The sequence below is a fragment of the Mustela nivalis genome, assembly GCF_964662115.1.
Source record: "Mustela nivalis genome assembly, chromosome: 19".
Lineage (NCBI taxonomy): Eukaryota > Metazoa > Chordata > Mammalia > Carnivora > Mustelidae > Mustela > Mustela nivalis.
The window spans coordinates 15,144,102-15,157,233 of record NC_139038.1 but is presented as its reverse complement, the minus strand read 5'-3'; the positions used below and the strand labels follow the sequence as shown (position 1 = coordinate 15,157,233).

Sequence of the window (13,132 nt, the reverse complement as noted above, 5' to 3'; positions counted from 1 at the left end):
CCCCTTACTATGGTTAGTTTAATGCATCCCACACGCAAATACTTAGAAAAAGGCTGTAAAAGACTTTTATTTAACTTATAATAAATTAGAAAATTGAAACTCACAGAACCCTCAGGTTTGGTATAGCTAAAGTGGCTCACAGAACTCCGCGAAGTGCCGTATTTACAGTTTTATTATAAAGGACACAAATCAGGATCAGCCAAATGAAGAGACAGGGGTATGAGGTTCTCAGACACAGAGCTGTGCCCATTCTCCACGAATCAGGGTACTTTTCCCCCTCAGCAGCACATCTGTGCCTTCACTGAACTGCAGCATCCGTAGTTTTTTATTGGGATCTAATCACATAGACATGATTGATTGAATCATTGACTATGTAGTTGAAGTCATTCCCAGTCATCCGCTACCCCAAGGCTGGGCTGACTCAGTCCCAAGTCTCTCACCACAGGTGTGATCTTTGTGTGACCAGCCTCCATCCTGAGTTATCTCATTTTGTAGCTTAAACTCCAGTATGATCCAAGCAGCTCCTGAATAATGAAGATATTCCCTTTACCCGGGAAAATCCAAGAATTTAGAGTCTCCCTACCAGGAACTAGAGACAGGCCAGTCAGGTTCTTTATTATATAGTTGTAGCAGACTGAGTTCATTGGAAAATCTGTGATCAGAGCTGACAGGCTATCCCTGATATTTCCAAGGTCTTTTAAAATATCGTTTGCTTCCTTTGACAGACTGAGGAAGTGGAGTAGCAGAGCCAGGAACCTCTTCCATACATGAGGTGAGAGTTGGGGGACATTCTTTGGTCTTTGGGTTTCCCTGCTTAAGCTCTCTTAGGAGGCAGTATGGCTGGAGTGGAGAACACAGCTCTGGAGTCCGTTGGCCGAGTTGGAATCTGGGCTCTGTGGCATTGAACAAATGGCTTCTCTGTGTCTTAGCTTCCTCATCTGCAAAACGAGGACAATATTAGTAAGAGAGTAGTAGTAAGAATTGAGCATAATAATGTCTACAAAAAGCTTGGCACCTAGTAAGCACTCAAACAGTGTTAGTTTTTATTTTTAATATGAGGAGGAGTATAAGATACTAAGATATTTTAGCTGAAAGAAATCTGGAGACCATTAATCCCAATAACCTGTTTGCAGATAAGGAAACTGAGCGGGTTATTTGTCAAAGTGACATCGAAGGAAGGTGAAAGCTTCTTCCACCACCCTGTGCTGCTTCTGTGCATGCTGGATGTGCAAATGTTTTTGCAGTAGTATTTTTGGAAATTGGTCAAGTCTGTGCTTGCTGGTTTTAATGTACGATGAGATCTTATGTTGGTAACCTATATTGTCTCTTGTAGGTGGGGGCTACAGTTGGGCTAGGCCAGCCATACCTATCAGTCCCCTTTATATCTGAGTATCATCACGTACATGTCCAGGGACACCAGCCAATTAGTGGAAAAGCTGGTTTCTGAACCCAGACCTCCTAACATTGCTTCTCAGAGCTCATGCCCCTTTCCCACACGTCCTTAAGATTCTGTTTTGTTCTGAATGATGTGGTAATGCCTTAGATCATTTGGAACTTGAAAAACTTTTTTAAAAAACTGTTTTTTTCTTATAGTTTTGCTTGCTGTTTTATTTTATTTTATATAATAACAATGTATTGACTGCATACTCTGTTCAAGGCATAGAATATCAAGCATTTTATATATGTAATATATAAATGCCATATACATGGGTGCCTGGGTGGCTCAGTCATTAAGTTTCTGCCTTTGGCTCAGGTCATAATTTCGGGGTCCCGGGATTGAACCCCACATCGGGCTCCCTGCTCTGTGGGAGGTCTGCATCTCCCTCCCCTGCTCCCCCTGCTTATGTTCCCTCTCTTGCTGTGTCTCTAGGTCAAATAAAGAAATAAAATCTTTTTTTTGAATGACATATTATATGACACACTATGTAATATATAATATTATATTCATATATGTACATATATGAGTGAATTCTTTCAAGGTTCAAACCACTCTGGCAAGTAGGTGGTATTATCCCTGTTGTACTGATGAGAAAATGAAGACTGAATGATTTGAGTAAGATTTTTATGACTTGCTGGGTTAGTGGATAATAGAATGAAAAAGCACATGAACACGGCTATGCCATGTCAAGATCATGGAAGACTCTGAGCTAATAATAATAGGTTTCAAGATTTATGACTACCTTTTTGCTAAGGAGGAAATGCTAGGTGCTAGACACACACTCTGTAGACGTATGTAGCAGCAGTAATCACACCTCTTATAGATAACTTCCGTCCACGAAATGCACACACAGGGACCCGCGTATCGAATACTTTACAAGATGGAATATAGTGTCCATGGACTCGGCCTTTGAGTTGCCTCGACAGCATCACTGCACCTCCATATGCTTGTTGCGGCCTGTAGGGGCCACCTGCGGTGAGAGAAGGACTGGGAAGAAGCAAGGAAGGCGACAGAGCATCTCCGGGAGGACAGTGCTTCTGAGGCAGCTGCTCTCGGAACCGGCTGTCCTCCTCCCTGTCTGCCTGGCTGATGCCGGGACCCCAGCTGGGAAGGAGGCAGCGTGGTGCGGGGAGAACAAAGTGTGACTCCGTGCTTGTAACCGAGCTCTGTTTGTCTGCCCCAGGGAAGACTGCCGCCTTTCAACAGGAGGGAGATTCTAGGACTGGCTGTCCCCCGTTGAGATGAGCAGAGCGCGGCCCGCATCTCCCGCTCACTTGCCAGCCTCCTTCTACTGAGAGCGTGCGCTGCCCGTGCTCATCTGGGCCTTCCCGAGTGATCTGCTTCCCCGTGCGGCCCTCCTGATCCCCATGGCGTGCACGGCCGCTGCATAGGAAGCCCAGAGGGAGCATGTGCTTTCTGCTAAAACTGCTCTGGTCCTCCTTTCTGACCAGATTCCAAACTTGTTTTAAGGGGAGGGTTTTAAATGGAATTCTCTAAGCAAAACTGGGCAGTTTCATCTTGGGATAGGTTATCTGTACATGTTCTAATGTTTTGTAGAGCACTTCCTGTTTAAATGTATTGATGTGGATAATATTAAATATCTTAATTATTTAAATAATTCATTGTATTGTTTTTGAGAAGTTGAGGAATTACCGTATACATTTACAACTTAATGACTTTTGTATTTTATTTTTCAAAATAAAAGCTTTAAATGTGCAAAGCATTCTGGTGGTTTACATGTTTTCATTACTGTGACTTCAGAGAAGCAGTAAGACCTTATCAGATGGTGACTGATAAACCGGAGTTTCTTCAGTTGGCTCTATTGTAGATAATTCCTTCTCTGCATCATAGCTTCAATTAAGTTTTTTTATTTTAATCCCGGTGTAGTTAACACACAGTGTTATATTAGCTTCAGGTGTACAGTATGGCGATTCGGTACTTCCTACGATGCCCAGTGCTCATTGCAAGGGCTCTCCTTGATCTCTGTCACAGTTCATCCATCCCCCACCTCCGCCTCTCTCCCCTCCGTTAACCATCAGTTTGTTCTCTAGAGTTAAGAGTCTGTTTTTTGGTTTGTTGCTCTTTTTTTTCTTCATTCATTCGTTTGTTTCTTAAATTCCACACAGGAGTGGAATTACGTGGTATTTGTCTTTCTCTGACTTTGCTTAGCATTCTGCTCTCTAGCTCCATCCATGTTGTTGCAAATGGCAGGAGATCATTTTTTATAGCCAAGTAATAGCCATTGTTAGTGTGTGTGTGCCACATCTTCCTTATCCATTCATCAGTTGATGGATACTTGGACTATTTCCATAATTTGGCTGTTGTAAAGAATGCTGCTGTAAACATTTGGGTGCATGTATCCTTTTGAATTAGTGTTTTTGTATTCTTTGGGTACATACCCAGTAGTGTAATTATTGGGTTCATACAATTTTTTTTAACTATTTTTATTAACATTTAATGTATTATTTGCCCCAGGGGTACAGGTCTTTGAATCACCGGGCTTACACATTCTACAGCACTCATCATAGCACATACCCTCCCCAATGCCATAACCCAGCCACCCTCTCCATAACCTCCCACCCACCGGCAACCCTCAGTTTGTTTTGTGAGATTAAGAGTCTTATGATTTGTCTCCCTCCTGATCCCATCTTGTTTATTTTTTTCCTTTCCCTACCCCCACAACCCCTCTCCCTGCCTCTCAAATTCCTCATATCAGAGAAATAATATGATAGTTGTCTTTCTCTGATTGACTTATTTCACTCAGCATAATACCCTCCAGTTCCAGCAATGCTGTTGCAAATGGCAAGATTTCATTTCTTTTGATGGCTGCATAGTATTCCTGTGTGTGTGTGTGTGTGTGTGTGTGTGTGTATCAGATCTTCTTTATTGGGCTCATACTATTTTTAACTTTTTGAGGAACCTCCATACTGTTTCCCGCAGTAGCTGCACCAGTTTGTGTTCCGACCAACAGTGTACAAGGGTTCCTTTTCCTTTTCCTCCACATCCTCCCCAACACTTGTCATTTCTTGTGTTTTTTATTTTAGCTGTTCTGACAGGTGTGAGGTGAGATCTCATTGTGGTTTTATTTTGCATTCCCCTGATGATGTGTGGTGTTAAGCATCTTTTCACTTATCAGTTCGCTATCTGTATGTCTTTGGAGAAATGTCTGTTCGTGTCTCCTGCCCATTTTAATTGAATTATTTGTTTTTTGGGTGTTGAGTTGTATCAGTTCTTTATATATTTTGGATACTAACCCTTTGTCAGATATGTCATTTGCAAATACCTGTTCCCATTCTGAGGTTGCCTTTTAGATTCGTTGTTTTCTTTGCTGTGCGGAAGTTTTTTATTTTGATGAAGTCCCAATAGTTTATTTTTGCTTTTATTTCCCTTGCTTCATGAGACATATCTTGAAAAATGTTACAACTAATGTCAGAGAAATTCCTGCCTGTGTTCTCATCTAGGGTTTTTATGATTTCGGGTCTCACATTTAGGTCTTTTTTTTTTTCCACATTTAGGTCTTTAATGCATTTTGAGTTTTTGTGTATTGTGTAAGAAAGTGACTCAGTTTCATTCTTTTGCACGTGGCAAGATTTCCCAGCACCACTTATTGAAGAGACTTTTTTCCATTGATGCAATTCTTTCCTCCTTTGTTGAAGATTGACATGCATCTTAACATCTTAAGATTTGGCTGTATTTTATTTCATAAAGACTTGGTATCATCCATTTGTCTCAAATCTTGTTCTGTTTCATGCCTACATATTACATTTAAGGACAAGTTTCTGTTCCCAGCTGTTTCCTGGAAGTCATTGTTCTACAATACAGAATGACCAGATAATAATAGTAATTTCTATTTATTGAGTGTCTTCTTATGTGTGTGAGGCACCAAACAAGATGTTTTATGTGTTTTCTTATACCTGGCCTCAGAATTCTGCATCCTCTGGTCTTACCCATCAGCAAATAATATTTTCTACCTAGTCACTCAAGCCAGAAACCCAAGAGTCTTTTCTTCCCCTTTTTTCCCCATGTACAAGATCTTTGATTCTACCTTTAAAATATTTCTTGAGGGGCACCTGGGTGGCTCAGTGGGTTGAGCCTCTGTGTTCGGCTCGGGTCGTGATCTCAGCTCTCCTGGGATTGAGCCCTGCATCAGGCTCTCCGCTCAGCGGGGAGCCTACTCCCTGCCCCCCCTCCCCCGTCTCTCTGCCTATTTGTGATCCCTGTCGAATAAATGAATAAAATAAATAATAATAATAAATAAAAATAAAATGAGTAAAATCTTAAAAATATCTGTGTGTGTATATATATATATATATATATATATTTCTTGAAGCCATCTATTTCGCTTCAGCTCCACTGCCCCAACTGTAACGTAAGACAGTACCATCTGTTACCAGACTGTTGCCGTAGAGAGCCTCCTAGATAATATCCCTTCCCTACTCCCCCCCCCCCCCAGTTCTGTTTAGCACGCAGCGGAGTAATAGTTTTACAATGCGCACATAGTTATCCTTCCCCTTCCCCTCTCTCAGAATAGAATCCATGTTAACTGCCATGACCCAGCCACCACCCTTCTCTCTGCCTCCCCCACCTCACCCCTTATGTTCTAGGGTTCTTTGCATCTCCTGGAAACACACCAAACTTTTCCTGCCTTTGCACATACTATTCCTCTCTCTGGAATGTTCTTCCCTTTGCTCTTTGCCTCAGGCCTCCTTCGCAGGTCTGGTCTCCATAAACTCCATTTCCTCAGAGAGACTTTTCCTGGCCCCTTGAACGAAAAAGTAGATGCCCTTCCTGCTTCTCTTCTTCACGGTATCACCTTATCAGACTTTGCAGTTTTTAATCTGTTGACTTTTTTTTTTTTTTTTTTAATTTCTCAGTCTCCTGTCCTGAGAGGTAAGTTCCTGGAAGATAGAGACTGTATCTTTTCTTGTCCCTTTGTGTATCTCTGACACCTAGCAAAGTGCCTGGCACATTCCAGGAACCCAGGAAAATACTTGGTAAATTATCAATTCTCCCAGAAACCTCTGGCATGTTATTTTACAGATGAGAAAACAGGCTCAGCTGGATCAATCCCTTAGACAAGGCCCCTCAGGCAGTGCCATCATGCATCATGGTGAGCAGCACTTCAGTCCAAGCCTGACTTCAACATCCCTCTTTCCAGTCCACTTGCCCAGGCCTCTCCCCCTCAGTTGGAAATGAATACTGCTGCCGAATCAATCCTTTGTTCAAAGCCTTCTTTGATTCTCTGCTGCCAAACACATTGCCACTAAACCGTCCTGCCTCCACAATGTGACCTCACCACTTCCTCGCGTATGGTACGCCTCCTGCCTTCACTCCTTGCTTCTTCCAGATGCCTAGAAACCCGCTCCCCTCCACCTGGGAAATCCCAGCCTCGTGAAGGGCTCGGCTGTATTCAGTGCCGTTTTCTCCTATACAACTGCTGCAGCCTCCCAATAGTAACAAAGTCCGCTTCAGCTTAATGTAATCATGATTTGTTTACTACCTGTGTTATTCTTACATCATTAACTTTGTAGGGAGGAGGTCACATACTCCTCTAGAGCCTATCTGAATGGGAGAGGAGGACTTTTTTTTTTAAGATTTTATTTGACAGACAGGGACCACAGGTAGGCAGAGAGGCAGGCAGAGAGGAGGGGTGGGGAAAGCAGGCTCCCCGCTGCTCGCTCGATCCCAGAACCCTGAGATCATGACCCAAGCCAAAGGCAGAGGCTTAACCCATTGAGCCACTTAGGCACCCCAAAGGGTTTTTTTTTTTTTTAAACCATAATGCAGCCTGTCTCCAGGACTGGCCCCAAAGGAGACTGGATTTGTATTCCCCACACCTGCCCACCCTAGAGATTCCGGTGTTAGCGGTGGGCACGCATGGGAAAAGGGCAGAGAACCACGGTACAGAATGGCTGACTGGGAAGGAAACAACAGCGTAACTGGCCTGGAGAAACAGATGCCGTGCTATTTCCATCCGTGCTGACATTCCTTCTTTCACAAAGTTTGCTTGCTTTCTGGCCCAAGCACATTTCTTTTGCACCCTATGGAGAAAAGTGTTTCTGTTTCCTGTTGACTCCTCAATCACATGTATGAAGATGACCGTCTATGAGATGTTGTGATTTGGTGAAATCAAGTGGTGCTCCTGTTAACCAGATGAAAGATGGTTGGAGTAAAATTTAAAAGGAGGTAACAAGAAGGGACCAGGTAGACATATGCCCTCTGACTGACTATCCGAGAACTTCCCAGAGCCAGCCTAGCCATTGGCCATAGCAAGTGAACCCACAAGGCCAGAGAGAGGCTGGTGTCCTTGGAGGCCACAGGAAGAGCTTGGAGAGAGCATCAGCCATGAAAATCATTGAATTTAAAAATGAGAGGAAAAAAAAGAACCCTCAGTAATCCCTTAATCAAGCAATCCATCTAGTAATATTTAATCAAGAACTTGTCATGGTCCAGGCCCTGCGCTAACCATTTTATATGTTTAAAATAATTTAATTTTCATAATTACCATCTGAAGTATGTACTATGATGGCCTCCATTTTACAAACATTGGCTTGGGGGTAAAGCAAGGAGTACAGCTAGTGACAGTCAGGATTCAAACAAAGGCACCCTGGCTGCGGAGCCAACACCTTAACCACTACCCTGCATTTCGATAATCTTTATACTAGAATAGAAGCTTGCCGTTAGCATTGATCGCAACTGTTTAAGTACCTCCCTTGTACTTAGTAATTTGCTGGGTATAGTTGGGTGGTGTGCCAGAAAGTACAGGCAGAGGATTGCCTTTAGGAATTTATGGTCTTGGTAAAAATCAAGGAAAATGCCCATAATACAATTATTTCAGGTTCTAACAAAATTTATGTAGTATCATCTACCAAAACCTGGCTAGTCGGTGATATGTAAGTAATGGTCTAGGCAAGATTCCATTCAGTGTTACAGCCAAATCTGTATTTCTAGAGGAACTGTAGATCATGGAGCTGTCTGGTCTTTCCTCCAGAGGTCCATATTTTCAGCATTGAGTTCCCTTTCCTGCTCGTCACTACCCACTGCCGTCTTCCACAGAGACTCTAGGTCTTTGTGTGAAGCAAAGCGCTCCCTTCTTAGCTATTCTGAATTGGGCAAAAGAGGTAAGTTTTATTCATTTTGTGTTGAAATCCTAACAAAGCTGTTCATTATTTGAGTATTGGGCTGTGTGTGTGTGTGTGTGTGTGTGAGTGAGAGTAGTTTTGTTACAGATAAAAATAAATGACTTTGATTCTTCCTTTGGAGCTGATTATTACTGAAGATCCAAAAGTGAATCATTTTCACAATAAAACCACTATTTTTGTTCTTATGTGTTATAAAAATGATTTTAAGGCCTTACCTGAGAAAGCCTAAAATGCCCCCTACTGGTCGAACATGGAATGACTGCTGAACGTAGGAAAAAGTTTTCGAGCTGAAAACAAAAAAGGAAATACTTCTGGCATGTGCGCAAAGCTTTCTGTAAGAAACTGTCATTACAGTAGTTTATGGAAATAAAAAAGCTTAAGAAATCTAGCAAAAGGGCATGCTGGTTAAATGAATCGTGGTATATCCACATAATAGAACTGAGCTAATAAATATAGAAAAACATTTAATAACATGGAAAAACGCTCATGTTACATTAAGTGAAAACTTGAGATCACAAAGCTCTTTATTATGATCCCATTTTTATTACTTAAAGGATAGGTAGGAAACTAAATAGAATAGCTAAATTGGTAAACTCAAAGGACGTGTTCCAAAATATTAAGTGTTATGTCTTGTGGTGGAATTGTGGAGATGCTTGTTTTTGTCTTTCTGCTTAACTCAGTTTTCCAAACATGCTATGATCAACATGAATTATTTTTGTAAAAAAGTAAACAATGAATTATTATTACATTCTTAGATATCATTAGTTTATGAAAAAGAGACATGGAAATTATTTACAGGAAAGGTTTCAGAACATCAGTGGAATGGACAGCTTCATGTGATGCCATTTCAATAGTGATTTATTTCAGTCTACATATTTTCCGAGAATGTCACCATCTCGAAATACTATTTTGAGGCCTCCATATCCTGGGAGAAGAATTTTATCTCCCAAGTTTCAGGCTAATTGGTTGAATCTCTCCACATGTCCCTTTAGAGCCCGATCAACAGCTACTACTGTTGCCTACAATACTTTCTCTGAGATTTTTCTGGAAGCAAATGCTTTTTTTTTTGGTTACAGTTTTGGCTGCACTCCTTGCAACTAAACTTAAAGAGGGTAAGAAAACTTTCTCAATGGCTGTTCTGCAGTGACTGGCTGCCACAGTGCCTACTCTGCTCTCATGCTGCCACCACAAGGAGAACCCCCCAAACAATACTTTTTTTAAAGAAATAAGAGACCAAACCGCCTAATCCTACAGGTAAAAAAGAAACAGAAAATTGGGGTCTTGAGTAGTATTGCAACTTAGCCCAAACTACACATCTAGTTAGGCTTAACAGTGACTTTCAGTTCATTCGTTTTCTAGTAAGTCTCATGTATCCAGCCTTCAGATGGTTAGTTAGGAATATTAATAAACTGAAGACATGGCTATTTGTTGTTCTTCGCAAATAAATAACTGAGACTTGAATCAGAAATGAAGCAGGCTATCAGCCATTTGGATGTTTGGACGGAGCACATTTGAAAAGATCACAATGCATTTGGATGCATTTATTTAACTTACATGGGGCTGGCAAGTTAGAGCCAGTGAGGCAAGTCTGGCCACATGTGCTGTGTATGTCTTGTCTGTGGCTGCTTTCTCCCTACAGCTGCAGGCTGAGTAGAGACAAACTATACGGTCTGCCAAGATGAAAATATTCCTCTGTGTCCCTTAATAGAAAAAATACACAAACCCCTCCTCTTAGAGTTTATTTTAATCCTATCCTGCCTCAGGATATTTAAATATTTCATTACACCTTAATGTTTCTAGCCAACCAAAGGGGCTCTCGGCCAGCAATTCCAAGAAATGTCAGAACAAACATCAGAGCCAAACCCAACAAAGTCTCTGAGCGGGTTGGGATGCCTAGGAAGACAAAGAATGTAGAATGGAGGAGAGGCCCCAAAAAAAGGCAACAGCAGGAGACAGGGTGCGTTTTCTCAGGTGCAGGGTTGTGTTTCCCCTAAATTCTTTTTCTACTTGCTAGAATCATATGGAGGTCATAGATATTTAAGCTGGGAAGTGCTTAACCCTGAAATGATAAACCAGAGAAAATGCCACACGAAGTGGGCATGAGGTGGGAGAACTGGGGACTTGGCTCCATTACGTTCACCCACTGGATTTAACCAAAACGCTTCCAGAGGTAACTGGAACCAGCCTCACTTAGAGACATAAGATACAAGAAAGTAACATGCAGTAGTAGGTAGGACAATGACGGACCCTCAAACCACATTCATGAAACACCATTTTCATGGAATTCTAGATGTTATTTTTACATTTGTTGCATGTTATTTTTGTTTTAATTATAACTAATAAGTGAAAATATAAACAACATTCATCAAAAGCCTATACGTAAAGAGCTTGGGATGAGAGTCCTTCAGGGTCCATGCCATCTTGCACGGTGATGTCCACGGTCACCAGTGTGAACCCAAAACCAAAGAACATTCCCTTACTGTTCACTCCTAGGACTTCTTACAGCTTGACGGGAGCTCCTTCCCACCAGCCCAGAGTGATGGCATTCTGGAATTCCCTACCTCTTTGATATTAATAACAGCAATACTAATACTAATATAATATATATATATATATAATATATATAATATAATATAAACCCTATGTACTAATACCAATAAAATACAAGAGGAAAAAGTATATGGTGATAATAATTTGAATGTGATCACTGCACAAATTTCTTTTGGCATTCTTCTATTGAGTTCCTGTGTGACGTGCATTGTACCAGACCTTGAGAGATATAGTAAGACAATAAAACAGATGCCTCCACTCTGCTTTTTGACATCCAGGAAGGTATAAACCAGGAAGTCTGCTACAGCCACAGCAAAAAGGAAAAGTTTCAACTCCTCCACATTTGAGCTTGCCTCCCAAAAGGGAAAGAATCATGGCCTCCAAATCAGTGTTCACTTTCCCTCTCCACATGTCAAGTGCACTGATCTTGGTGAAAATTAGGTCATGTGTGGAATCCAGGATACAAGGTACTCTGGGAAAAGTAGCTTTTAGATTTCAAGCTTCTACCATTCAGTGAGGCACACTTGAGAGGGACCAGAAAAGTAGTAAGAGAGCCAGTGTGAACATTGGTCACATTTTTCCAAGCAGATGATAGGAAGAGAAGCCCAGGCAAAGGAATAGAGGTGGGTAATGAATGGGGTGCACCAGAGGCTGGGGGAGCGCTGAGCTGGATTGAGAGCAAGTGGGCCATTAGCCAAGGTTTTGTGCCTTGGGAAGCTGTTGGCAAACAAGACTATTGGCCTTGTTTCTCAAGGCTGGGAGAGCAAGGGAAAGCCAACCTTCTAACTCCCTCCTCTCAGTCATGGTATTTCTCCCTTCGTGTACAATGGATAAGAAACAAGGAGTTGAGCGAGAATTGGGGGAAATAAGAGGATGGAAACATTTGGTGGGAAGATGCTGAGTCAGGTTTTGAACAGATTCAGTCTGAATTGCCCTTAGGGACATCCAGTTAGAGATGTGAAGCAGTTTTATGTAAGATAAGGATATGAAGTTCAGGAGAAACAACTGGGTTGGAAATTTAAATTTGAGGAACTTTAACATATAGATGGTGGTTGAAACCATGGGAGTGGACAGAATCACCTTGAGAGTGTATGTAAAACAAGAAAGAAGAAAGCCAAGTGCTAATTCCAGGATGCAACAGCTCTGAAGAGGTGAAGGGTGAATGAACCATACAAAGGAGATGGGAAAGAGAGAGGAGAGACAGAAGAGGCTCATGAAATTCAAAGGAGGAAGAAGGAGTTTTAAGAGAGAAACTGGCCAACAGGGGCATGCTTCAGAGAGTTCAAGAAGGACAGATCGTTGGGCTTGGCGATTAGGAGGCCACTCTGATCTTGGGGACAGCAGCTTCGTGAAGGGGAGAAGTCTACCTCGCGATGGGAATAAGGAAGTGGAGGAAGCAGCGAGGACTCTTGTCAGGATACTGGCTATGAAGAGACAGAGAACGGTGTGCAGCCTAGAGAAGGATGCAGTGCTGAAGAAGAATTTGTATTTATTATGCTGGGAGAAGCTGGCACATAAATATAGCCTGTAGCAAAAGAAATGATGTAGAAGAGACTGAAAATTCAGGAGAAAAAAGGGATACTGGATGGAGCAAGTGCAATCCTGGAAAAGTCAGAGCCTGCTTTGGAGACTAAGCCTCAAACCCAGAGAAGAGGGTTAACGCGCAAGGGAGATGGTAGGAAGTGCAGGGAGTTCTTTAGGCCTGATAGCCTCGCTGCTCTATGCTAAAAGCCAGACTGCCATTAGCTGGAAGGAGGAGCGATTTCCTGGGGTGCAGAGGGATCTTGGAGAGAATCATCAGATTGGAAATAGAAGAGGAAGCTGACTTAGATATTGACTGGTTTTACTGCGGTAAGCCTTTTGCCACTCATACAAATATTCAATCACTGTACACCAGAAACCAGTATAATGTTATATGTCAATTACATCTCAATTTTTTTAAAAAGCGAGAGCTGACTCGAAGAGACCATGGACAGATGGCCCCGTGGCACTGTTAATCATG

The 13,132-nt window shown here is 42.0% G+C and overlaps 1 protein-coding gene across 5 annotated transcripts in view; it reads left to right on the top strand.

The window, feature by feature from the left end:
* TPST1 (tyrosylprotein sulfotransferase 1) overlaps positions 1–3,161 on the top strand; it is a 105,540-nt gene extending 102,379 nt beyond the window's left edge. For 3 of the 5 annotated variants that reach the window (XM_082714404.1, XM_082714405.1, XM_082714407.1), the window contains 2 exons: positions 726–772; positions 2,622–3,161. In XM_082714404.1, coding sequence (XP_082570530.1) covers positions 726–743 — 18 coding nt within the window. In that variant the 3' untranslated portion in view covers positions 744–772; positions 2,622–3,161. Of the gene's footprint in view, positions 1–725; positions 773–2,261 lie in introns of all 5 variants that reach the window. The other 2 variants (XM_082714406.1, XM_082714408.1) reach the window with 1 other exon arrangement.
* The last annotated feature ends 9,971 nt before the right edge of the window (positions 3,162–13,132 follow it).